The 24,759-nt window shown below is 42.2% G+C and overlaps 2 protein-coding genes across 2 annotated transcripts; both read right to left on the bottom strand.

Annotated features, from left to right (window-relative positions):
• Positions 1-266: 266 nt before the first annotated feature.
• On the bottom strand, positions 267-4,462 carry LOC119496108 (5-hydroxytryptamine receptor 1D). The gene is made up of 3 exons (XM_037783189.1): positions 4,160-4,462; positions 2,797-2,957; positions 267-1,840 (listed from the first exon to the last, which is right to left on the bottom strand). Exons 1-3 carry the CDS (start codon positions 4,320-4,322, stop codon positions 515-517), a joined length of 1,650 nt encoding a protein of 549 aa, XP_037639117.1. The 5' UTR covers positions 4,323-4,462; the 3' UTR covers positions 267-514.
• Positions 4,463-4,597: 135 nt separating this feature from the next.
• On the bottom strand, positions 4,598-24,115 carry tarbp1 (TAR (HIV-1) RNA binding protein 1). Its single transcript, XM_037783188.1, has 29 exons — positions 23,170-24,115; positions 22,979-23,076; positions 21,396-21,465; positions 21,067-21,221; positions 20,896-20,948; positions 20,718-20,815; positions 20,206-20,341; positions 20,028-20,124; positions 18,982-19,071; positions 18,717-18,864; positions 18,363-18,629; positions 17,410-17,507; positions 17,143-17,301; positions 16,841-17,070; positions 16,517-16,760; positions 15,733-15,921; positions 15,448-15,641; positions 15,293-15,364; positions 15,039-15,159; positions 13,554-13,664; positions 13,333-13,482; positions 13,149-13,235; positions 12,361-12,566; positions 12,197-12,278; positions 11,940-12,111; positions 11,655-11,840; positions 10,528-10,652; positions 8,982-9,118; positions 4,598-5,321 (listed from the first exon to the last, which is right to left on the bottom strand). The coding sequence occupies exons 1-29, from the start codon at positions 24,113-24,115 to the stop codon at positions 5,138-5,140; spliced, it is 4,905 nt and encodes a 1,634-aa protein (XP_037639116.1). The 3' UTR covers positions 4,598-5,137.
• Positions 24,116-24,759: the final 644 nt, after the last annotated feature.

Genomic DNA, 24,759 nt, shown 5'->3' with positions numbered 1-24,759 from the left:
GGGCAACAGAAATCAGACGGCGGCTGGCGGTACCACGGTTTTGCACTCTGCGGCTCACGTTAGCGCAGTTTCACAAGCATGTCGGAGAACTACGGTGTCCTTCAGGTAACGTAAAAACGGGAAAGTCTCTCTCTAGACATGGTGGACTCCGTGAAGAGAACCCGCTCCCTATGTAGATATGAAGGGCTCATTCTAAGCTTACGAAAACACAATGACTCTTAGTTTCAGGTGATTATAAACTAATGAAAACATAGTTATGGATATTATTTTCCATTTCTGTTAATAAATCCCCCAAAATCCTACACACTGTTCCTTTACAGTAAATATATATTGGTTTTAGGCTGTTGATCAGACAAAACAAGCACAATGAATATGCCAACTTTGGGAAATTGTGATTTGCATTTTTGTTTTTACGATTTTCTGGCCCAAATGATTGATCAATTAACTGAGAAAATAGTCCACAGATAGTGAAAATGATTGTTAGTCCTATAACATTTTTTCTGCAGGTATCAGACTAACAGACATCATGCTCTACTTGGACTGTTATCTGTCCGTAGAAGAAAGTGGCCTGCCGCTCCTTGGTTAGAGCAGAGAAAGGTAGTCTGCTGCTCTCTTGTGGCCGAGAGGGAACCTGCAGGCAGTCCAACCTCCCTTCACCACCAGCATCCTGCCACACAGAGCAGCCGGAGGACGGGGAGGTATTTTCATGGTGACACACTCTGCATAGCTGCTCCTCAGAGTGATGTTTGAAGTCAGTGCTGACGGTAAAAATTGAGGAGGAATACTTGGAGTCATCACAGGTTGAACTCTCAGAGCTGGAAGGTGGACCACGATGGGTGGGGGTGGTCAGGGTGCAGGGGTCACCGCTCCTGCCGTCATCTCCCCCTCCCCTGCCCACCACACTCCCCAGGCGTGCTCCTATCTTTTGCTTCAGTCCCTGAAGAGCGCCCTGGAAACGTTTGCTAAGCAGAGCATACAGCAGTGGATTGATGTCTGAGTTCAGCAACACCAGCCAGTACGAAAAGGTGACGGCAGAGGGTGGGACCAGGCTGGATTGGCCCGAGAGTGCAGTTTCTGTGGCCTGAACCAGGGCCACGCCTATGTAAGGCGTCCAGCACAGGAAGAAGGCCGAGATGACCAGGAAGAGACGCACCACTCCGTGGTTGTGGTTGTGGTGCTGCTGCTGGGAGTTCTGCAGGGATGGCTGGGAGGAGGAGGTGCTCTGAGCCAGGAAGGAGAACAAACGTCTGGATGAAGGGTTATTCTGCTCCGTTGCAGAATCAGGGAGAGCAGGGCTGATATAATCCCCCTCTTCTCTACTGACCTCAGACACAAACTGTCCACTCACGTGATAAATGAGTGTGGAGGGGCCTCGGAGGCTCCCACAGTGCTGGCGAGATGAATCACCAGGAGTGAAGGCAGAGCTTGGGTTCCTGCTGCGCTGGACAGCGTCCTCCAACGTATGAATCCTCCTGGCGTGGCTGCGGGCCACCTTGACGATGTTCACGTAGCAGAAGAGGATGACCCCTGCCGGTATGAGGTAGGAGAGGGCAGCGATGAAAGCTGTGTAGCTGGGACTGCTGGCCCAGTTGACTGCACAGCTGTACATGGGAACCACATAGCTGACGGAGCTCCAGCCCAGCAGGGGAGGACAACTGGTGACCAGGGCCTGCAGCCAGATCCACAGGACCACAGAGAAGGTCCTCCACAGGGTGCAGCGGGAGCTGTAGCGCAGGCAGTCCATGATGGAGTGGTAGCGGTCGAGGGCGATGGCTGCTAATGTCAGTACAGAGGCTGTGCAGTACACAGAGGAGGTGTAACCCACGTACAGACAGAGGTCCTGTCACACGGGAGAGAAACACAATCATCACATCCACAGTCACAAGACGTCAGCTTGTCAGACACTAATGCTGTGATGTTACATGACTGTAAAGACTTTATAATAACTATCATTTATAAATGGTAAATTGATAGTAAATTAAACTTAGTTAATAGTTATTTTACTGTTAACAAACACTTAAATGATAATATTATTTACTAACTAAATGTTATTTTATCATTAGTTTGTGTAATATGAAATAATTAGTTTATAAATTCTATATTGTATCATAGCTGGTAGGAGACAATAACAATTACATTTTGATTACATTAGTAAACTATTTATCAACAGTTTATTGTTGCACACATTATAACATATTATATACTATATTAAGTATTTGTTAGTGATTACTAAATGATTTGTAAACCTAAGAAAGAAATCATATGTAAAACTTCTATAAACATTACATAGAGAAATGGACCAGAAACCAATTATTAACCATAACAGATTATTAACTATCTATCTAAATAATGTTTATAGATGCTTTAAAAAGTGTTTATTAACAATATATATTATAATCATCATTTGTAACTTTATAATAGCCATCCAAATAATATTTATAGATGCTTTATAAAACCAATTAACCATTAAAGTGTTACAATTATCTAGGAAATGTTTATAGAGGTTTTACAAATGGTTTCTTAAAGGTTTAGAAATAATCTTAATCATTAACATATACTTATATATATATAGTATATACAATGTTATAATATGTGCAAAATTAAACTGCTGGAATAAAATAAATTGTAGCATTTCTAATATTAATTAGTAAACATTATTAATGATCATTTTGTTGCTTGTTAACAGTAAAAAAAACTATTAAATAAGTTTAATTAATTATAAATTTAACATTTATAAATTAAGGTTATTATGAAGTGTTACCAAGCATTTTGTAATACTGGACAGAGGTGACATACAGTACAATCTACCCATCCACGGTTCAGGATGGACAAAGCAACAAAAGGCATCACTCCGACGCCCACCAGGAGGTCACTGACGGCCAGGTTCATGATCAGCACTGAGTTCACCGAGTGGAAAGTCTTTGTCGCAGCCACAATACCAATGACAAGAATATTACCTACACACAGAAATACAACACACACATACAAACACAGATGTCACACTGGTTAGATTTGAGGCCAAACAACCATCTGTTACCCAGCAACAGAGACAGAAACCCACACAGTAAACCAGTGATTTAATAACTAAGAAAAGTGTGCACTGTCTGAATTTGATCTAAATAGTTCTGAATAGCAACTTAACTTGTATTTGTACTAAACAGCACTGCAGAAGGCTGAGCTGTTAATTGTGCCGTTATGCAAGAAATCTAACTGGATGTAAAGAGTCAGTTTATCCATGCAGATAATTAGGGATTCATTTTTTTCAGGCATTGAAATATGAGACTTCTGCCACCATCAACATACAATAGAGGTGGATGGGATTGTGTTGCTCGTGCTGAAAGCATTGAAAATGACTTTTAAACAATTCAATAGTTGGCCTTCATCAGTTTGGCAGTTTTAAATGTCAATTAAGTCATTAATAAAAGGTCATGAGCTTCTGACTTTCTAATTACTCATCAAGCCTGCAGTCTGAAATGTTAGCAGGTTCTTAATAAAGGGGAATGGGTCTAGCTTTCAAATAAACCATTTGGTTTCAAATATCAAAGAAGCCTTGGATAAAAACGTTTCAACAATGAATACATTTTGGTCCAGCAGCTCTTTTCAAGGTCTTTTTGATGAAGTATAAAGCAAAAAAAAAGACTGTAAATGTCATGCTGGAGGTGGATAAACATCAGCCAAAGGGATATTTCACAACGTGGCAACCTCACAATCCCACTTATTAATGGATTATGACTAATCTTTGCATCATTAGAAGTCCAAATGGTCTATTAACTACGAATTAAGCCATTAGTTACACATTATGTCTTATTAGGACTTTGGCCAAGATCCCATGAACTGCCAAAATACAAATATTTTATGACCAATGACAGGAAAATGTATCTGAAATGATGCAAGATATGAAGAATTTTCCATTTGTGAGACCATGAAAATGGAGTAGGTCACTAAGGTAATTCTGTGGTATCATTGAGGTGCCTGAACAAGTTAATATAATGTAGAATTTGTGTGCTTTTGCTTAACAGTAAGTTTCTTATCAAAACTTTAAGCGGGACATTGTGTTTAAATTAATGAAAGAAATAGTACAACATTTAGGAATAAGAACAAGTTAGAAGTTCTGTTGATGCTTTAAAAAAAAATAAAAAATAAAAAGTCAACAGTTTACCTGTCACAGCGCCCAAACACATCAGCACCATGAGGATCTCCAGGACCAGCTGGATCTGCCGGGACATCCCGAGCCCCACGCCCTCCGTCCAGCTCGAGTTGACCTCCGCTGCTGCTGCCACTGCCTGCAGGGACACCGACCAGGAGCCATCCAGGTCACCCATGTCCCACCCAACAAACAACAACCGCTATCCTCACATGATGAGCCACGTACAAGCGTGACCTGACGGAAAATTAAATGAGTCTGTGATTAAATGTGCTCCATCTGCTCCCCCCCCTCTGGCAGGACGGTCTCCAGGTGAACCAGCTCCATCACTCTTTAAGGGGAGGGAGGAGGATGCACGAGCACCTGTACCTTAGTTAACCCCTTCAGGGCTTCCTTTGCTGATGCAACCACAATAAATGAAAAAAAAAAAAAACATGTACATAAAATAGATAATACTGTCAAAGTTTTATTTATTCAACCGTATCAAAAAAGACTTTAAAAATCACACACTGCAATAAAAACATTGGGAATACTGACAGTTATGCCTTAACATGAGCAGCATTTATACACTATGTATAATAGTTTCCTGGGTATGGATATTATAGTCTAGTCCTGGTGCCATGAGGAAAAAACTAATTGCTCACATAAACAAGACACTTTCCCCTCAAAGGGGTAAATTTCCATTAACGCTCCTGCTCTGCCAACACTGAGATTGCCTCCATTAATATAACAGCATGCCCAGTGGAATATTTAGATGTAATAACCAGAGCCGATGTCTATTCATGACTCTCATTAAGGCAAAAGAGCAGCAACGATGACTGCTGACCACATTAAAACCTCATAGAATTAAGTCCACTCCAGACAGAACATGAAAATCTAATTAGTGTGTCTTCGTGTCCCCCCAAGATGCTTTTCACACTTGAGAGGAGCAAGTAGGGTCAACATCTGGAGGTCAGATGTCACATCCATGAGGCTGCGCTGCCGGTTTCTGCTTCAGTTTTCAGTTTTTGCGTTGACTTCGGCTGAGCCAGATGTGAGATGTTGCCGCGTATATTCCCAAATCAGCAAAGCGGCGCTCACGTGCACGTTGAGTGAACGGGTGACCCCTTGTTGAGGGATCTCCACGCACACATCGAACATCTGGAGTAAATTGGCAGGGATACCTTCTCGTTCATTGCTATGAGAAGAAAAAAAGGAAGAAAACAATATTGTAGAGTGGGACAAAGAAACAGGAAGATTTAGCATCTATTTGACATTAATGCCTGGACTGTTTTTTTTTTTTAAAGGGTTTCTTAATGTAATGAAGGCACTAAGAGCTGAGTCATTTGGTATCTTTGAATCTTTTGGCTCTAGATACATATTTATCGTACAGACACGAGAGCGGTATCAATCTTTTCATCCTGCTATCAGCAAAAGAGCAAATAAGAGTAACAGACTAATGGTGTTCTGTACACTTTTCGTCCCTCAACGCCACGCCGCACTCCTCTGTTGTCAAGAGTCAGTCAATCATGTTTGTGTACTTATTCTCCGGAGGAAATATCCATTAGACAGTCTACACTCTGACTGATGTCTTTTGGGCCGATAGTTTTTGAGAAAAGTGGGCAAAAGTAACAGCTCCGCCTGCGTATGGAAGATCATTAAGCTCAACGGTGTTCCGTACAGAGCGCATAACATGATTTCAACGGCGATTCATGAAAAATGTCAAATGTCAAAATATTCGATTGATGTAATAAACGGTAACTTTATTGACTTTTTATTAAATAGCTCTGCTGTAACATAAAAATTGCGCTCAGGATTGTGTTGACAGACTTGCTGCTGCAGTGCCAAGCAGTCAGTGCGCATCATTGATGTTAAAAATGCCCATTTTAAAGCATTTATTCAACGATGGGAAATACAGTACATTTAACAACTAGTAATAGCATAATAATTTCATACAGACTACAGTACCATGAGAAGCATAAATTAAGTCGAATGTGCACTTTCGCTGCTCTAGTCATCTCCCCTCTCAAGCTGCAGTCGGGACTGGAGCTTCCCCTCCGGGCGCTGTGGGCGCACCTCGCAAACGTACTGAAATCTCGAGATAACTTCTGTTCTGATTTGACGCTATATAAAAACAAATTGAATTGAATTGAAAATCTCACAGGAACAAATGGCGTGGAGGTCTCTTGCTTGGTCGGGAATGAGAGAGGGGGAACTGAAGATGACACATATTGCCTCTCAGTGGCTCTCAACATGGCGACGGTGTAACGGTGGCTCGCAGCTAGCGGTGCTAATGGTGACAGTAACCTAAGTGGGAACCGGAGGGTGGGGGCTACGCTTCTGTGATGGCACGGCGGTCGGGACAGCGTTATCAGCTGTAACCGCCGTATGAATGCAGTGCAGAGCGGCGGCCGTGAGCGAGCCAGTGTGGCACGCTCACATACATGAACATGCTCTAAAAGCAAAAGCGGCCGGCCCGGCTGTGTCAACAAAGCAAGGAGTGGCTCGGATAACAACACACACAGAGGGAGAGCTTCATTCTCTGCTCAGGTAGACATTACTCCACTATATCTTTACATATCAAGTAGTTGTTTGATTCTATATTAATGCTTTGTATAATGAATTTAGCACCTTTAAATTTGATTCTTGACAGGGAGGAAAGAGAATTCACAGGGTCATAATAAAACTCACTGACGTCCAGACTAACTTCAACAGAGGGTTATTCAGCCCGTCTTTTCAATAGCAGGGGATGCACTACTGTGTTTTGTCAAAAATGTATTTAAAATGTCAAGAAAATAACATCAGGATTTACACTGGAATGTGCATCCTGTCATCAATAAGGCAACTCTTACATCCTCATATCTGTTGTAGAACATCAGACATCTGTTTTATCAGTCTGACCCTGATGTGTATCATATATAATCCACATTATTTTGGGCCTGGATGTTTTTAATTTCATTTGGCTTAATGATGCTATCAAGTTGATTTAATTTAAGAACCTCTTAGCATGAGCGGCCAACTTATTCCTTCTCACAATCATGAGGAATAAGCTTTCCGTCCTGATGACGCATAAGCTCAAGTCCAAGAGCAATTCCAACTGTAATCAACTGAGTATATATACTGCGATCCAGCAATACGGGCCATGCAAAGCAAACATAAATAGCTAATGAGTTTGGCGTGTCCTCAGAGGGTGCCACGCGGTGAGAAAGCCTGATTTTGATGAGCTACATTTATAGTGAGTGCAACTGGGTGAGATAATAGCGACCTGATGAGAGATTAGAGCGGGGCCATGCTGCGCCGCGGAGAGCACAGCTGTGAGAGCACTCAAAGATTCAGCTCACATGCCGGGTGTTTAAGCGAACAGCAACTACTCACACCTCTGTGACTGAGCAGGGTGAAACAAAACAGGACACCTACGCAGACGTGATAAATATTAATCTCTCCCTCTGTGCCGAGCCAGCTGCACTACTGCAGTACACGTTTGGTAAAGGATCGTGAATCATGCTGCTGTTCCAAACTGCACAAGCTTATAATTACAGTAATGTTCACTTCTGAGGAGCTACAAATGGTTTCATGAAGCTAATTTTTGTGTCCCTACTGATGAGAGTCACAGGGCAGCATCGTGACTCAAACTACACTGGATGAAGGTTATAAGGTTTTTTTTCTGCTGCAGTCATCACACTGCTTGTATTGGTTTAGTGTAATTTATTTCCTCTCCTCCTCAGGGAGAAGCAATTACAGTCCAGCATGCCCAGACAAGTACACCATGGAGAGGAGAGGCGCAGGGCCCGCAGGGAAACACACTAAACCGGTGGGATGACATTAAATAGCATCGGCAGCTCACACCTTTGTTTATGTGAAAGTCACAAAGAAGAGCATGGGAAGATTTGCATTCATGCTCAGCTGGTTGTGTGTAGGTTCCCGCATTGATGGGACAATTTATATTTAATGCTGTCATAACAACAGATGCAGTGTTGTAGTGGTATCAGCAGCAGCAGGAGTTGGTTGGGCTTGACATGCTGAGACGGCTTGTACACAACAAGCTGTCTCCTGGTAGGAGACTGTAATCCATTACCTGGATGACAGCAGGCTAAGGGAGGGGACTAACAAATCAACACACCAGAAGACAGACATAGTGGAAGGTTGGGCTCATTGCCGATATTAGACTATTTTTTAGGGGTGCTCAAGCACACCTAAATTTCATCTCAGCACCCCTAAAAAATAATTATCAAAATCTCTGACACCTGCGGCGATCCCGGCAGAATCCATTAGTATCCATGCAACCATGTCATGTTAGCTGTCGGGAAGGAGGCTAAATAAAGCACCACAGTTAGGCAAAATTTTGGCGAGGGAAAACTGGCAAAGCGATTTTCAAACCTCTCACCTAAAGACATAAAGACATTTCCACCATAATTTGATGCACAAAAAAGGCCGAAATTGGTGCATAAAAATTCACCAGATGTTTACTCCTGCAGATATTCCGTATCATAGCAACCAGATGCAACCAAAGTGTCTCAGCTGAAAAACTGCTGCGCCTCATGCTGTTCTGTGTTCTGCATTTAACGATAAACAAGTATTTCATTAATTTAAAAACAGTCATCTTTGTCACTTAAAAAGTAACAATATACCTAATCATTGTCTAATAATAAAGCTTATTTATATAGCACTAAAATCAATAGAAATTAAGTAATTTGCAAAAAAAAAAGAAATTGCAAACATCCCAATCATTATCATGACAGGGGAAATTCCTTCACCGCGGAAGCCCTACTGAGCCCCCCTAAAGGTCTGATCCTAGAATCGCCCATGGTTGGGCTTAAGGTTAGCGGCCTCAACCCCTAAAGGAGCTACAGAAACATACCCCAGAAGTAGCAGAGTCTTCTCAGGGAACTGGTAGTCTTGGAGGCTCTGACTGTTGGCCGTCTGCTCCACTCCAACAATACAGTACCCTTCACTCTTCTTTACCTGCAGGAAGTCAGCGAGCTCCATCGGCTTCACCTGAAGGACAGATACAGTTCATAATTTTGACGTGAATTAACCTTTCATTTCAAACAATCAAGGTGGAACAAAACACTCAGTACATATTTTAAAGGATGGACGGTAACACATCTGCAACGTCTTTTAAGCCCTTTTCATCTACATGAAAATCTACTACAGGCTGTCACATTGTAACATCATCAAAAGCAGATGTGTTCACTTTTTCTGTCCATATGGTGGATGAAAATACACTCCAGAGCGACAGCAGGGTATCAGCATGTTTCAGAGAGACAAATCAGAGACTACCAAAGACTTTTTATTGTTTAAACTGAAGATTTAGCTTTATTTTTTTAACCATGGGTTTTGGTTTACTGACCCTTTCCACCTCAGCCGTTACTATACAAGAGCAAGAAATGTCAAAATTGAGGACAAAAGAAGAAGCTTGGGTGGAGCTCAAGTGGAAGTAGCATTTAGCATCCACCACACCTAAATGATACTCAAGACAGAGGACACTGCTCCCAAACATGCACCTCTTTAAACGTTAATGCGTTTAAAATGAACTGGACATTTTTCACTTCATTTTACAGGTCTGCAAATTTCATGGTAATTAGGTGATAATTAGCAAGTAACCTATTTGAAATTTCTTTGGAATTACTGCCAAATTACCCCAATATTTACCTCAAAATCTATCGAAAATTACGTTATTATAAACATGATTTTATAATTATATTCCGCTATTTCTCGATAGCTGATAATTCATTTAATAATATAATAATACAGTTAATTTATTAGCAAATAACTTCTTTGAAATTTCCTAAAAAACTCGCCGAATCATCACATTAGCTACCACGTTACATTTGTGTAGACCATAAGTCACAAAATGGTGAGATTTGTGCCTGATTAGAAGTGTCTTCTATTAGTTTTGGTTTTCCACCTCTGATGAAGAGCAGCGCACAAGCCGCTTCTCAAGCCTAAGGGCCCCATTTTAACGATTATATACTATTTTAGCATATAATTATCAAATAATGTGTATAATAAAGTTATCTTCGATACATTTTTAGGTAAATATTGGGATATTTGTCAGTAATTACAAAGAATTTTAAATAGGTTACTTCCTAAATATCATCTAATTACCATGAAATTTGACCTGTAAAATGAAGTCACCACCAAAGCACGCAGTTTGGTCAAAGCAGAACAGGAAGCCTTTGGGAGAACTTCAGCTTACTGCTGCATTGGCTTCGGCATCCATCTGTTCCAGCCGCTGCATGCTCTTGACATTGATCTTGACTGAGATCATTTTAACCCTGAGCTAACCGGGTCAAAATCACACATTTCTCAGGTCACTAGCCCACTGGGGAAAAGCTACTCTAAAGACAGAGTACACATCATGATCAATAGACTGAAATGGGAGATTGATTTATGCACTTTACCTCTAACAGAGGAAGCCACAGCTCAGACGAGACGCTCAGGGACTGAAAGTGTTTGTCGCTGACGTGGCGGAGGCTGTCCAGAACCAGAGCGCTGGCACCAAAGATCTCACAGGTCCTGCACAGACCTAGAGTAACAACAAACAAACAAACGAGGAGAATGTGACATCTATTGAAATATGAACTTTGAATTGCCACGATATCGACCTGTAGTGTGGCAGAGGACGTTTCCTTTCTTTTTCTTTTTTTTTTTTACATAATCAGTGGTACTGATAACAAAAAATTGCTACCAGTCTATAACCATGGGCACAGACAAATATAAAAAGGTACATCTGTAATGGCAATTGAGAGGGCTATTCCAAGTAAAACATTTACAGAACGGCCAAGCTAATGTTCTGGCTTACATCATCCAGTATCAATATTGGTTTTGAAAATGGGTCTTTTCCTCTATAAACACATTCTGATTGATTCAGCCCCTTATCATCGGAGACAAAAGCGTTGGAGGACACTAGCGGAGAACATAAAATAGGAGTGTCTGTGATAAAAGCTGGGCATTCCCTGTCTAAACTCTGATAAGAGGGCTCAAGCGATTGGTTTTAGCGTCAGCTGTGTTTAACCTCTTTTACCGGATTATCACTGTGAAACCAAACAAAAGCCTGAAATGTTCTTCACAATATTACACCAATCAAGGAGAAATTTGCTGACATTTTACATAACAACAGCTGTAAGTGTGTCTATCTAGTGACTATGATTTGCCCCAAACTGCATGTGATTATCATAAAGTGGGTATGTCTGTAAAGGGGAGACTCGTGGGTACCCATAGAACCCATTTTCATTCACATATCTTGAGGTCAGAGATCAAGGGACCCCTTTTAAAATGTCCATGCCAGTTTTTCCTCACCAAAATTTTTGGAGTGTTATTTAGCCTCCTTCTCAACAAGTTAGTATGACATGGTGGGTACCAACGGATACCTTAGGTGTTCTAGTTTCATATGACAAAACTGAGTCCGCTACAACATAAAAATGTGTAAATTAATAAAATTAGTGGCATTAAAATAAATTTGCAAATGTGTTATCACATTAACTTTGACAGCCCTAGAAGTAATGTAATTTGTCGTGCTGCTCCTGACCTCCTAGATTGGTGGGCTTGTCGATAAGTGAGGCTACCACAAGCAGGGCGCCGTGCAATTTGCCCAGTCGAGCAGCCCTCTGCTGTGGAACCAGCTGAAGTTCGGGCTCTTGCTCCTGGATCCCCAACCTCCAGGGAGTGATCTTCTTCTGCACCTCGGCCCAGCGCTCCTCCTTATTCTGCTCCCCTGGGAGATAAAACCCCACAACCACTTAGTCAGAGATGAGGTCAGATTATTGTATGTTGTATCAAGTCGTCCTGCTGCTTGTGAGGGGCGCTACTACACCTTTGTCTTGCTGGATCCAGTCTCCAGGCTGGTGCTGGCCCAGGTCAGGAGCAGAGTTTCTCAAAGGAAAAGATGGACTTTCAGAGAAACACAACAGTTTCTCAAACTTCCAGGGTGGAATCCACTCGTCATCATTCAACTCTGACAGGCTGGGGAATATGTAGAATATGGTCTAGGAAAGCAAAACCAAAGATAAGAAACAAGTATGGTATTACACTGTGTTGCTGTATTTTAGCATCTGTTCAGCAGAAACACACCTCAGCACTGTAATCCCTGATAGGATGAAAGGCACCAAAGAAGAAGTGCTCCTGAATCCTCGTCCAGTTCTTGTTGGCATTCCTAAATAGTGAGAAAGCAAATGCATACATTAGCACACTACAACAAACATTTTTTGCAATTGTTGTCTCTGCTCTGCTCTCACCCGGTGTTCTGCATGGTCTCAGCCTGGTTCAGACAGGCCTTGATCACAGTGGACAGCCCTCCCAACCCGTCGGCCCCTTCCTCTGCCCGGACTCCCGCCAAGCTCCACACCCTCTTCAGGGCCAGTAAGGCATACAGACGCACGCTGAAGTTATGGTTGAAACACCACTGGAGGATGACGTCCAGCGCTTTACGCAAATGCACATCCTTAAACACACAGGAAGAGAGAGACTGTGTAGATAAAGATATTCAGATCGGATCACCCAAGACACATGTTCAAGGGATAGTTTGGGTGTTTTGAAGTGGGGTTGTATGAGGTACTTATCCATAGTAGGTGTATTACTTACAGAAAATGACAGTAGGCATGCTTCCAGCTTGGAGAAAGCTGGGAGTTGCTTCGGCGAGAGCATAGATAACGGCTTCAGTTCCCCGTGGGAAACATAGACTGTATAGCTGTCTCACAGCAAGGTAAAGCGGGGAAAATATTCTAAATATAGAAAACACTTAAACTGATATTGATCTTTTTAGGTAAGCCTTTCTTTTAGGTGGCTAAAATACATTTTGCTGCCATTGCTTTGGTTCCGCGCGGTAACTCCTGTCTGCTTCTCCAAGCTGACCGTGCCAATGTCATCTACTGTAGGTAATACACTGACTAAGGATAAGTACCTCATACAACCCCACTTCAAAACACTCATACTATCCCTTTAATGCCAGGTCTGAACGGGGCCAGAGAGGTAATGCAAGAAGAATGGTGTGTGTGGAGTGGAGACAAAACATCAAAGGCTTTACCTCATCCTTCAGATTAGGAATGATGACATTGAAATGCACCAGGACTGAGAGGAAAGTGCAGATGCTTGTCTTGGTCTTGTCGTGATCCTGCGCAGAAAAAACACAGAAATTGGGTCAATAATTTAACTATTTCAATCATAATATAGTATTTTCTGGTAGCTATGTAAACAGAGTGGGAGCTCACCCTGTTGAAGCAGGCCCAAAAGCTGTCCATGTGCTGTGGATACTGGATGAGGATCAGAATCATCATCCACTCGATCAGGTACTTGACTGAGGCCTGGTTGCTGCAGAATCCAGCTTCAAACACACGATTCAGCACAGTGGCGACAAACTCCTGCACACACACACATACTGTTACTCTCTGAGTGGTTATTTCCTGTGTGATTATGAGTGTAATTGTCTTACCTCTTTGAGTTTGGGCAGCAACAGCAGCAGTGTTTGCCATACTCTGTTTTTGACACGGTGTTGCAGGGAGTTGCTATAGTAACGCACTTTCGACTTCGATATGTTATTATCCTGGAGAGACGGGGTGGAAGGAGATAACGGAAAATGATGTTAAGAGTTATTAAATTAGCTGTAACTGGTGTTCAACTTATTATCTTAATGACAAAATGCAAAATGCAAATCAGAATATCATACAGCAAAACAAGTATTTGTTGCCATACATGAACACAAATATCAAATTGTTGGGGATCAGAAGGTTAGAGGAGAGGTTTAGATGTTTTTTTAGGTTGCAATATAAAATGTCATGATCAACAAATCTGCAGACTATTCTTAAATAAAAACAAAAATCATGATACACGAGACACAAATCCTTAAAACTGATCTTAGGTCAATAACTGAGTATTCTTGTTTATCGACTTTCAGTAGAATTATGTCAAGATATGTGTTATTGTTTTTTTGTTTTACAAAATTGTGTTCAAATTAATGATTACAAGCAAAGTGAAGAAAATAAAAAAATAACAGTTTACAATCTGTGAGTTTTTTTTTTAAGTTTTTGAGGCGTTGTGTGAACATAAAGGCAGATGCTATTAGCACCCAGGTGTCCATCGCCAACAATGCTATTTGCACCCGACCCGGGTGCACATTAGATACTGTATGTGCATAAGTACTGTATATATATCTTTCCTAAACCTAACCATGTAGTTTTGGTACCTAATCCTATCAAAACTGCAACTGAAAACTGAAAATAATAATTAAAAAAAGCAGAAAATATTAAGACAACAAAGTGTAAAACTCGACCTCCCTCTCCTGGGCAAAAGTCCAGAGTTTGACCCATTTATCTACCACAACCTACAACTTGCATATACTTTGTCGCTCTTTATATTGTTATTACTATTACTGGGTGTAAAGTCAAATAGCTGCTGTGTGACTATTCTCACCCGGGTGCAAATAGACACTCTGGAACATAAATTACATTATTTTATGAGTGATATTGCATACATTTATCACATCATACTATAGTTCTTATTATTTTTAAAAATATATATTAAGGTGATTTATATGGATATGCGATAGACATTACGTTCATTATTTAAGTTATATATAAGTGTTAACTTCTGCCTACTCCTTTTCGGACATATAATATTTATTTATTTGCTGTTATTGGTTTATTCTGTATATGTTTACTGTTCAATTTTGCAGGTCGACCTCTAGCTCACCCGGTAGAGCGTTCTTGGCAGCGGACGAGGTTCGATTCCCGCCCTTTGCTGCATGTCTTCCCCTCTTTATCCCCCCTTTCCTGTCATTCTCTAGCTGCTCTAATAAAGCTAATAAAAGCCCTAAAAAATTAATCTTTAAAAAAATTTCAATATTGGGAAAAATACTAATACTAATAAATAATTCTGTGACACTCATTTCACACAACCCAAACAGATCTATATATCCCACCTTTTCCAACAAATCCATAACTAGCTCCTCTATGAGTCTTTCATGCTGCAGTTTAGAGGAATCCAGGCGGCTGAGGAAAGCCAGTACGCATGTGCGGGGCAACTGGTCATCCCGGTTATCACTGGAAAATAAAAGCAGTAGTTTAAGTGTGAAAACATCTGCACAGCAACAGAGACCTCTAGTGGTACCATCTTAAACCACAGCCATCAAGGAGAGCATTACCAAAAATTGCAACAAAGAGAAATGCAGCTCACCATGTAACTGCAACATTGGCAGTACACTCTTCACCGAGCTGCTCCACATATGTCTGGACGTCCTGGATGAGCCTTTGAAAAAGAGCGAGATAAAAGAGTTAAATTTGCCCCAAGGAAACAAGTGATCAAGTGTGAGAAATGCTGTTAAGAGTTACCGTTGATCTCTCCTGAACACTGGTCCGTAGACACAAGCCTCAGTGAGAATGTTGATGTGGCTGAAAACACTAGAAAACACGGTGTCGTCGCTGCTGCCTCGATCCACGGGCAGCCATGTCTGACAGCAGTGTTGAAGCAGCACACCGAACACACCGCTCTTTGACTGAGACAGCTCCATCAGCTCAGTGGCAATCTAAAAACAACATAACCACATATACGTGTATACTATAGAAATGTGCAAATCACAATATTCAAAAAGTAACAACCGGCCTGATTTTACTCACCTGTTTCAAGGTGTCCAGAAGTGTCGGAGCAGAAGTGTCTGTGAGCTCGAGCAGTTTACGGTGGAAGGCCATGGAGATGAAGCCTTTCAGGGCCGGCCAGAAGTCTTTGGCGTTGGTGCTCAGCCCCTGCACCAGCTCCCAGCTCAGAGTCACAGCCTCCACACACAGGGCCTCCTCATGAAGCAGTAACTGGGACCAAACCAGACATTTCACCAGATACTACCTTAGTTTATGTGAGAAATTCTATTATAACTGCATGAACTCCTTGTTATACCTAAACACCTCATTTCAATTACTTAAAGGTACAGTGTGTAGGATTTGGTGGCATCTAGTGGTGTGGTTGCAGATTGCAACCAACTGAGTACCCCTCCGCTCACTCCTCCCTTTCCAAGACTGCGGTAATGTGAGTCGCCGAGTGCAAAACCTGGTATCACCGTTCGCCTCGCTCAGAGGTCATCCTTAACATAATAACACTACTTTAGGAGCTAATATTTCTTTAGTTGATTAGTTGTTTTTTTATGCTTATTTCATGCTGAATTACTTATTTCCAAGAAACATATGAGCACATCTCTGGTAAACACAAGATTTAAAGTTATGCTTTTGTGTGATTCTTTGTGGAGAAACTCAGTTTTACATATCTGTTGAATAAATCAACGTGTTAGTCGATGAAGAGTTTCTTTGGTCGAGGACAGCTCTAAATATTATAATTCTTTTCAGCGAATAGATTGCCTGAAATGTTACACACTATTCCTATAAATTTGACCAAAATTGATTTGAGACTCACTTGTGGCAGCAGCGTCTCCATAAAAGCGAGCACGGGCAGCACTAGGTCACTGGGCAGCAGAGCCAGGGCCTCCACGCTGCAGCTCAGAGCAGCTTTGAGAGTCTCGGACACTCTGGAAATCTCCACGGACTCAGGAATCCCAACAGCCTTAATCAGGAAGCTCAGACAAATCCACTGGTCCCGCATAAAATCGGCGGCAATGCGTCCCCAGTCCTGCAGCAGAGGACTGTGCACTCCTACATCACTGAAGGAAAAAAAATACCTTATCATGCCAGTCTGGTCTACATTTTAAGGCTTACTGAGGACTCCAAGTAAGCTACTGACCTTGAACCGTCTCCTGTCAGCGGTTTGTGCAGGCGTTTATTGAAGTTTCCCAGAGAGGGCTGACTTTGGCAGGAGGATAACACGGGGCTGTAGAAGTAGTCATTCAGTGATTTCAGTGCAGAAATGGTCTCTGATCGCATGTCAATCACTTCCTGCTCCACGAGACCACATACCGTAGCCAGGGATGCCATAGCAACCGCTCTAGCCACCTGGTTTGCCACAGAGTGGATCTGGAAAAACAATCAGTGTTAAATAATCAACCAATCAAACTGATTTATGAAATCGCTGCCTGAGCTTTGTACCTGCTGGTTTGGCTCTTGCAGGACCTTGAGGCTGTACTTGACGAGTTTAGGGAAATAGGTCTGCTGAATCTTACTGTGGTGCTGTGGTGTGCGACTGTACATGAGCACCAGCTGCCTCAGGACACACAGATACAGCTCTGCCCGCTCCACATCAAACAGCTGTAAAGACAACAACACGTGTACGCGTCAGAGCTGGCCACCAGGGGAATCTGTGCTAACTGAAGTGATGGTGACTTGCAATGATTTGTTGTTTGACTTGTTGTTTACCTCCTGCAGCTCCCCAAGCAGCCGCCTCAAGATAAACTCCTGGATCGGATCAACAACTTTAAAAACGAGCCTCTCCATGGCAACCATCACGTTATCCACTGTGAAAAAGCAAGAGTGAGAAGAGTTGAATGTCACACACTCCTGAGCCACTTAATATATGAACCATGACAGGAAATACTATAAACACACTGCTATAAAAAGACATAAAGAAAAGTTATGTTTTGCTTTTTTTTTTTTAGGGCTGTCAAAGTTAACGCGAAAATAACCCGTTAACGCGAATTTGTTTTAATGTTGTCTTACTTTTTTTGTATATGCATATGAGTAGCTAAAGTTCCCTGAGAATGTTAGCAGAATTAATGGGCAAAAATCTGAAAAATTTCTGCGGGCCGAGATGTGTTCTCATGACCAAATTAAAATTGAATAATTTGATGATCAGAATTTCTGGAAGCTAGCTGGACCAAATGATGTTATAAAAGTCTTTTGGCAACATTTTGAAAACAACCAATTGTTGTGTTGTAGACTGAATAAGACAGGAGTAGAGACTAAATCCAGTCAGTGAGTTACTAAATCTAGGGATTAGTATTAGAAGGTACTCTATAAGCAGATCTCAGTCTAAGATGCAAGAAAAAAAGTGACACCAAAGAGTAAGAATCCCTCAAATCCTGAAATGTTGTTCCTGAGTTGTTTTTTTTAAATGTCAGAACACCTACTTTTCACAAAAATATATCATTTACCACCTTGTAAGATAGCATAACCATTAAATAAACTGATATGAGGGTGATGTTTACAATGATATTTTTTCCACTAATGCAACCAAGCAAAAAGTAGCTGGGAAGAGAAGTATAACGATTTGTTCATAGCATGAATGCACCTATCCATTTACTGTACCTACTGCATATGCATGGGGGCGGACTTGACAGCTGTAACAAAGGATCAGTAATGGCAATACAAACCTTGCTCCTCTCCAACATGCTGACAGCTTGGCGTTCCTCCAAGCTGGAGCAGTTGGAGCACCAACTGCAGACTCTTGTCACTTTTGCGCAGAGGCAAGTACATATTGGTGCTGACTCTGCTCAGGGTGTCCAGCAGCGGAGACAGCAACGACTCCAGAGTGTTACCGATCTCTGCTCCGAGTCGATTCCTCTCCGTGTCCACACACAGCAGAATGGCCCTGGCCAGCTTGTCGGCCTCTCTGGAGTCGGGTAACCTCTCAGTGTGACCTGAGGAGCAGGGAAACTAACTTCACTTGTCTTGTTTACAGATCGAATCATTCACTTTTATCTGTGACTGTCTCACTTCAGACTTACCTGTGCTAGCTGGGACTCGGAGATAGGTGCTCATCTCGCTTTCAACATAGCCTCTCAGAGTTTCTTTCTTTGTGGCAGCACCAGTGCAATCTCCATCCATAACCCTGGGCTTGAAACTGCCTTCATTGTCCGACAGCCAGGCACACGTCTGCAGCGATGTCACAAAATATGTAGGGCAGCAGTTAGTCCATCATACAACTTCCCTAATGTCTCATTTAAACACGTTAGGTCGAATGTTCCTTCAAATGTCTCTAATACGGCGTACCTGATTCCAAATCTGCGTCCCTCGACACAGCGACTCATCTGCACGGAAATGCATCAGGAAACTAAAAACATCATCGAGGGTCACTGCGCTCTGAAACAAGATATTTTAATTATGCAACTTTAAAGCTGTGTATGAAAGCACATTAGTTGGACAAAATAACAGAAACACCTTATGATGCAGCACAACAGCCCTACGATGAGCTCAGTGTTTAATGTTATTAATTCAACTTGATATTTTTGATGCTGTACTTTTCCTTTGTTATACATTTTCATTATTTTGGTAATATTTCCCTTTGCCATACCTTTTGTATTTCTCCAAACAAAATGATATTTACATTGAAAAACTGCGAAAGGCAGCAAATCCTTACATTTGTTAAGGATTTGCTAAGGGGAATCATGTTAAGGGGAAACTAGCATTTTATCTTTTTTTTAATTTTGGCTTGATAAATGACCTCAATGATTAATCATGAATCAAAATGATCATTAATTGATTTTCTGTTAATCAATATAAAGTAACGATTGAAACATTAATTCCATCATTACCTTTGTGGTCATAGCTTAAACTCACCACCATTGACCGAAAGAAACTTCATAGCATATTCATTGAAAATAATATACTGGGTACTTTTAACAGTCAAGGAAAAAAAAAACATACATAATGTAATGAGCTTTGTTGCTGTCATATTATATAGAAAGGTTTTTCCAGTTATTTCCAGCCCGTTCTTATGCCCAGGGCGTCAAATACCAACGCTTTGTCACGGCCGGTCCAGTGTGAAGGATCTGGCGGTATCTAGCGTTGAGGTTGAGATTGCAACTAACTGAAGCTTCTCCCGTGTGGCCGATGCAAAAACGCAAATGGCCAGTTGTACTGTAGGGGTTTTATTGCCTGAACCTAAGCACGTTTTTGTTTACATCACAACATTAAGAACGGGTTTACTGCGACCGAAAAGAGTGACGCCGAGGGGTCTGACAAAGCGTCAGTATATGACGAGTTGGGATGAGAATGTGTTGTTTGTTTTATCATCAAGTACACTATTTCTGTCCTACCACGTCTGTGAGACAGAGGGCGCTGTTCAGCAAGAAGCACTGAGAAGCACCTCTCAGCAGGACTTGATGAGTGATCATGGTGGAGCGCAGCACCTCCCTGTAAAACACAGAACATAAAAATGAGCTTCCACATCAAGCATAACGAGCTACGACACAGTCTGTCTAACTGACGAGGTACCTGAGAGAAGTGAGCCCGTCGACCCCCAGCAGTGGACTTGGGGGCAGTTTGGATAGAGCCTGGGAGAGGAAGAGGAGGGGTGCTGCACACCAGTGCTTAGAGCACAGCTGCTGAATCATCTGCAGCAACGTTCGGCCTACAAAGCAAACACGATGATCAGCGATGGAGAGGCACTTTAACAATGACAAATGAGTCAGAGCTTTATTAATAGAGACGTTCCGATAGCATTTTTTCCTTCCCAATACTGATTCCAATATATTATATATAATATTTTCTTTTATTATTCAGTTTGTCAGTTTCAAAGAACATAAATCAATAATATAAAACATTATAAAATATAAAATAATCTGGTTAAAGAAGATTTTTTTCTGGATTATTCATTTTGATATCGATGCATAGACTGGCGTACTCGCCAATACCGATCACCGAATTTTGGGCAGTATCAGACAGTATCGGTATCGGAACAACTCTATTTATTAACAAGTATTCTCCGCGGATACGTTTTCCTATACCTCTATGCTCTGATGGTAGGCTGCTGAAGAAGGTGACCATGAAGACTTGGAGTTTAGCCCCAATCTCAGGACAGTCTCCTACCCTCTGCTCAACGGACCTACATGTGGACAGAATGGTTAATGAAACCTGGAGCAGAAACACTTAACATTCCTGCTTTTATTCATTGGCTCTTCTCACCTGTGGAAGAGTGAAGTTTCAGACAGAACATCCATAAAAGGGCCAACGATGAACTGGGGTGCAAAAAAGCAACAGACGAGCGAAACTTTAAAGCACAAATTTAATTTTTGAAGGATTTCAGTGAATTTGAAAGAATAAATCTCATTGAATAAATTGTGTTGGAGCCTGTACCTGAGAAAAGGCCAGAGCAAAGGCTGGCTGCTGGAGGACCTGCAGCTGGAGCAGATGACACACTCCCTCTCTCATTAAGGATTTATTCTCACTGTGGAACATCCGCTGGTACACACACAGCAGCCAGGACGGGTGGAAGAAGACCTGATCTGAAGCTGCAACACAGACGAAGAGAACAGAAACAAACTACACAGTTGGCACTTCACATAACATTTTTTTTTCTACTGAGAGGCTTTTCAATTCAGCCCTTTTGATTCATGGAGAACTAACGGGATGGACTTATCCAACTGTCATAAAGTTTTAACAACAGCTTCATCACTACATCTTACCTTGACTGTCATTCACTGTTGTTTGGATCAACGTGTCTATTCTGTTTAGAACTGGCCGAACGACGTGAATCTGCAGAGGAAAAATAGACAAGAAAGATTACAAAGCTGCGTCATGATGCCCACCTCTGAACTCTGAACTGGTAGCAAACCAGCAGTCATGTGTAGGGCTGACCCGAATGCTTCGAAGCTTCGATCGTTGCCATGGTAATCGACCTCCAAATAAGTATTCGAATGCTTCGTTTTTTTTTGTTTTCTTTATATAAGTATGTAATAATAACGTATAAATCCCAAAATAGCCCATGAAATAAGGAATAATCTCCCAACATTATTCATTATACATACTCAACATGGATTAATATAAATTATTCTCAGACGGATATCGCTGTTTGTTGTGTGTCGGTAGTCGGTGTTACACGGTGGTCAGGCATACACCGATTACATTACTTACCCACCGCCCCCACCGTCGTTTTGATATTTTTTTTATAGAAATAAAACACATTTAGTTCATTTTACCGTATCAGTGGCGTGTTATCAATACATAGTCGGACGACGACGCTACAATCTGAAAGTCAAGGTGTCAGCTCCATATGGAGTCTCAGCACAGAGCAGCAGGAGACAGATTTCACAAACGGGACAACAGAGTGTTGACAGACAAGACGATGGCGGAGGCTTTGGTGTCAAAGCGGAGAGCAAAAGTGCCTATTTGGCAATACTTCGGATTTAAACCCAATGTTATAAGGGAACCATAACGTTAATGAGACAATCGGCGGACGGAGGACGGAGCAGTCACAGCCGGTGTGCAGGGCGCAGCGGCTCCAGGTGGAAACCTGCTGCCTCGCAGCGAAAGCTCACCCAGACACACAGCCATCCGATGGTAAAGATCCAAGTTAGCACTCGACATATATTGAGCGCCGTCTTTTCTTGTAAAGTGTCTGGTGTAATCGGTAACACCGATGTTGTTACAAGTTTATTAACCGGTGGGAAAATTTTGGGGAAATTTGTGACACCCTATATGGTGTAGTGTCCCACTTACGAGGGACATCACAACATTTTTATCTCTTGTCCTACATCCCACATACTGAGACGATGTCCCACATTTTGATCGGATCTAGTTTTCAAAAGTCAAACCACTGCAGGACAGACGCTTTTCTAAATTGTGGCTTTTATCCAATGGCTTTGCAGAAAGCAGGGAAGGCTGTCATCACGGGCTGAGTTTGCTGTCAAACTGTCTTTGCTACGCTACGCCCAACGGAGAAAATTGAAAGTCACAAGCTACGCAGATTTAGGTGGAATATGCTGGAAACTACCAAAAAAGAAAAAGGAATGCAGCTACAACAAAGACTGAGAGACTACTTATAAGTGAGTGGGGTGAAGCCGGTGGAAGGCGATTCTCAGATTTTGTTTGCGAAATTTGCCAGATGACACAGTACATGTTGAGTCTCACAAGAAACGTGTGTCTCAAAAAGAGAGCCTGCTGCGCCACGCTGCCAAGCTTCGAACACCTTTGAATATTTCTCACCGAAGCTTCGAAGAACCAAAAAAATGTTATTTGGGACAGCCCTAGTCATGTGGGATTTTTCTACCTGGTTTTCCTCCAGGGTCTCCATCACCAGCGCGTAATCCTCCCAGAACTCTCTCAGCAACTTGCTCCTGTTAGGGGTCCATTTGAAAAATATGTCACCTGCAACAATTTCAAAGAAACAGTGAGAAAAACAAAACAACAGCAGTGAACTTAAGAGTTATTACAGTGTCAGCCAATCTGAGCATCTTATACCTTCCTCTGATGGAGAGAGAGGTGGACAGTCCACTCCTTCCTCCTCTGAAAGGGCCACGCACATTTTCAGCAGGTACAACGCCCTCTTACGTGACAGGCTGTCTCTGTGGGTCAATCCATCCTGAACCATCCTCCAGAACTGGAGGGACAGACGAGGGTCACAGGAGGAAGAGGAGGAGGATGAGGAGAGGCTGTGAGGTTTCAGCAGGTGGTCTGACAGGGCGGTCAAACACAGCAGTGTCCTCTCTGTGACCACAGGTGTGCGCTCAGTGGAGTGCCAGCTGCACAGATCATCCAGGATCAACCTGAGGATACTTGTTGTTAAGCTTGCACAGCTGCTGCAGCACTTCAGGACAGTTAAGAGAAGCCTGACTGTGACTTTAGAGACTAAAGCATCAGGGAGTGTTTTGATGCAGGTCAAGGCAGAAGACACTGTGGTGCATATGAGCTGTTCATCCAATGACAGAGAAGGTACCACAGCAGCCATGACTTCACTGGCAACCTCCACACTGAGGCGTCCTGCACCAGACACCACCTCCTCCTCCTCTGACAGCTGGAGCCACGGCAGCACATGCAGAGCGACCCGCCCCGGTGCAGCCTCGTCACACAGCCGGACACAGACACTCAGAAGCCGGCAGGCTGCAGCGGTGCTCTCCCTGCTGCACCGCTGCATGGTGGTGGCTTCTTCACCGGCTTCTGCTGCTGAGATCCTGCAGAGAAGAGGCAGACACTGCTTCCAAATCACTGACTCAATTTGAGCTTTAATTGATGTTCTTTTCGCAGGTGAAAACGTGACCAAAAGTGGTCCTAGTCCTTCAATGAGAGCTGTCAGCGCCTCCAGTCGCTCCGTGCTCGGCCAGGAGTCAGCCGGCCAGGTGAGAGACTCAAACAAGAGGTCGTAGTCAGGAGAGCTGGACAACACCGCGTTCATTAACACGGAGTACATTGTTATAGAGAGATGCTGCTACTCTGACAGAGACAAGAAAGCTGGAGACACCGTGCAGCAACCGGCTCTTCCTATACAGCAGTCCATGAGCAGCACGTTTTTACCAAACGGAATGTAAACTTCCGCAAACGTCATCCACAAACACTCGCGAGAGTTGGAAGTGACAACAGTGAGGTGGTGCAGAAGTGAAAATCGCATTCATATTCAATCAATTCAAACTTTTTTTATTGCAGACTCAAGGTAGAAAGATGAGAAAAAAGAAAAAAAAGTTGGAAAAAAGTTGGAAAAAAAGTCTGAAAAATGTTGGAATAAAAGTTTGAAATATGTTGGGAAAAAAAAGTCTAAACAGTGGCTGAAAAAGGTAAACAAAAAATAAAATAAATAAAGTCTGAAAAATGTCTGAAAAATGTCTGAAAAAAAGTTTGAAAAATGTTGAAAAAAAAGTCTGAAAAAAATGTCCGTAAAAAAAAAAAAATCTGAAAAAAGTCTGAAATAAATCTCTGAAAAAAAGTTTGAAAAATGTTGGAAATCCACAAACTCTCGTGAGAGTTGGAAGTGACAACAGTGAGGTTTCCAGAAGTGAAAATGTCATTCATATTCAATCAATTCAAACTTTTTTTATTGCAGACTCAAGGTAAAAAGAT

This window comes from Sebastes umbrosus, chromosome 10 (genome assembly GCF_015220745.1).
Source record: "Sebastes umbrosus isolate fSebUmb1 chromosome 10, fSebUmb1.pri, whole genome shotgun sequence".
NCBI classification, from domain to species: Eukaryota; Metazoa; Chordata; class Actinopteri; order Perciformes; family Sebastidae; genus Sebastes; species Sebastes umbrosus.
The sequence above is the reverse complement of the archived record's forward strand: the minus strand, read 5'-3'. Positions and strand labels throughout refer to the sequence as shown.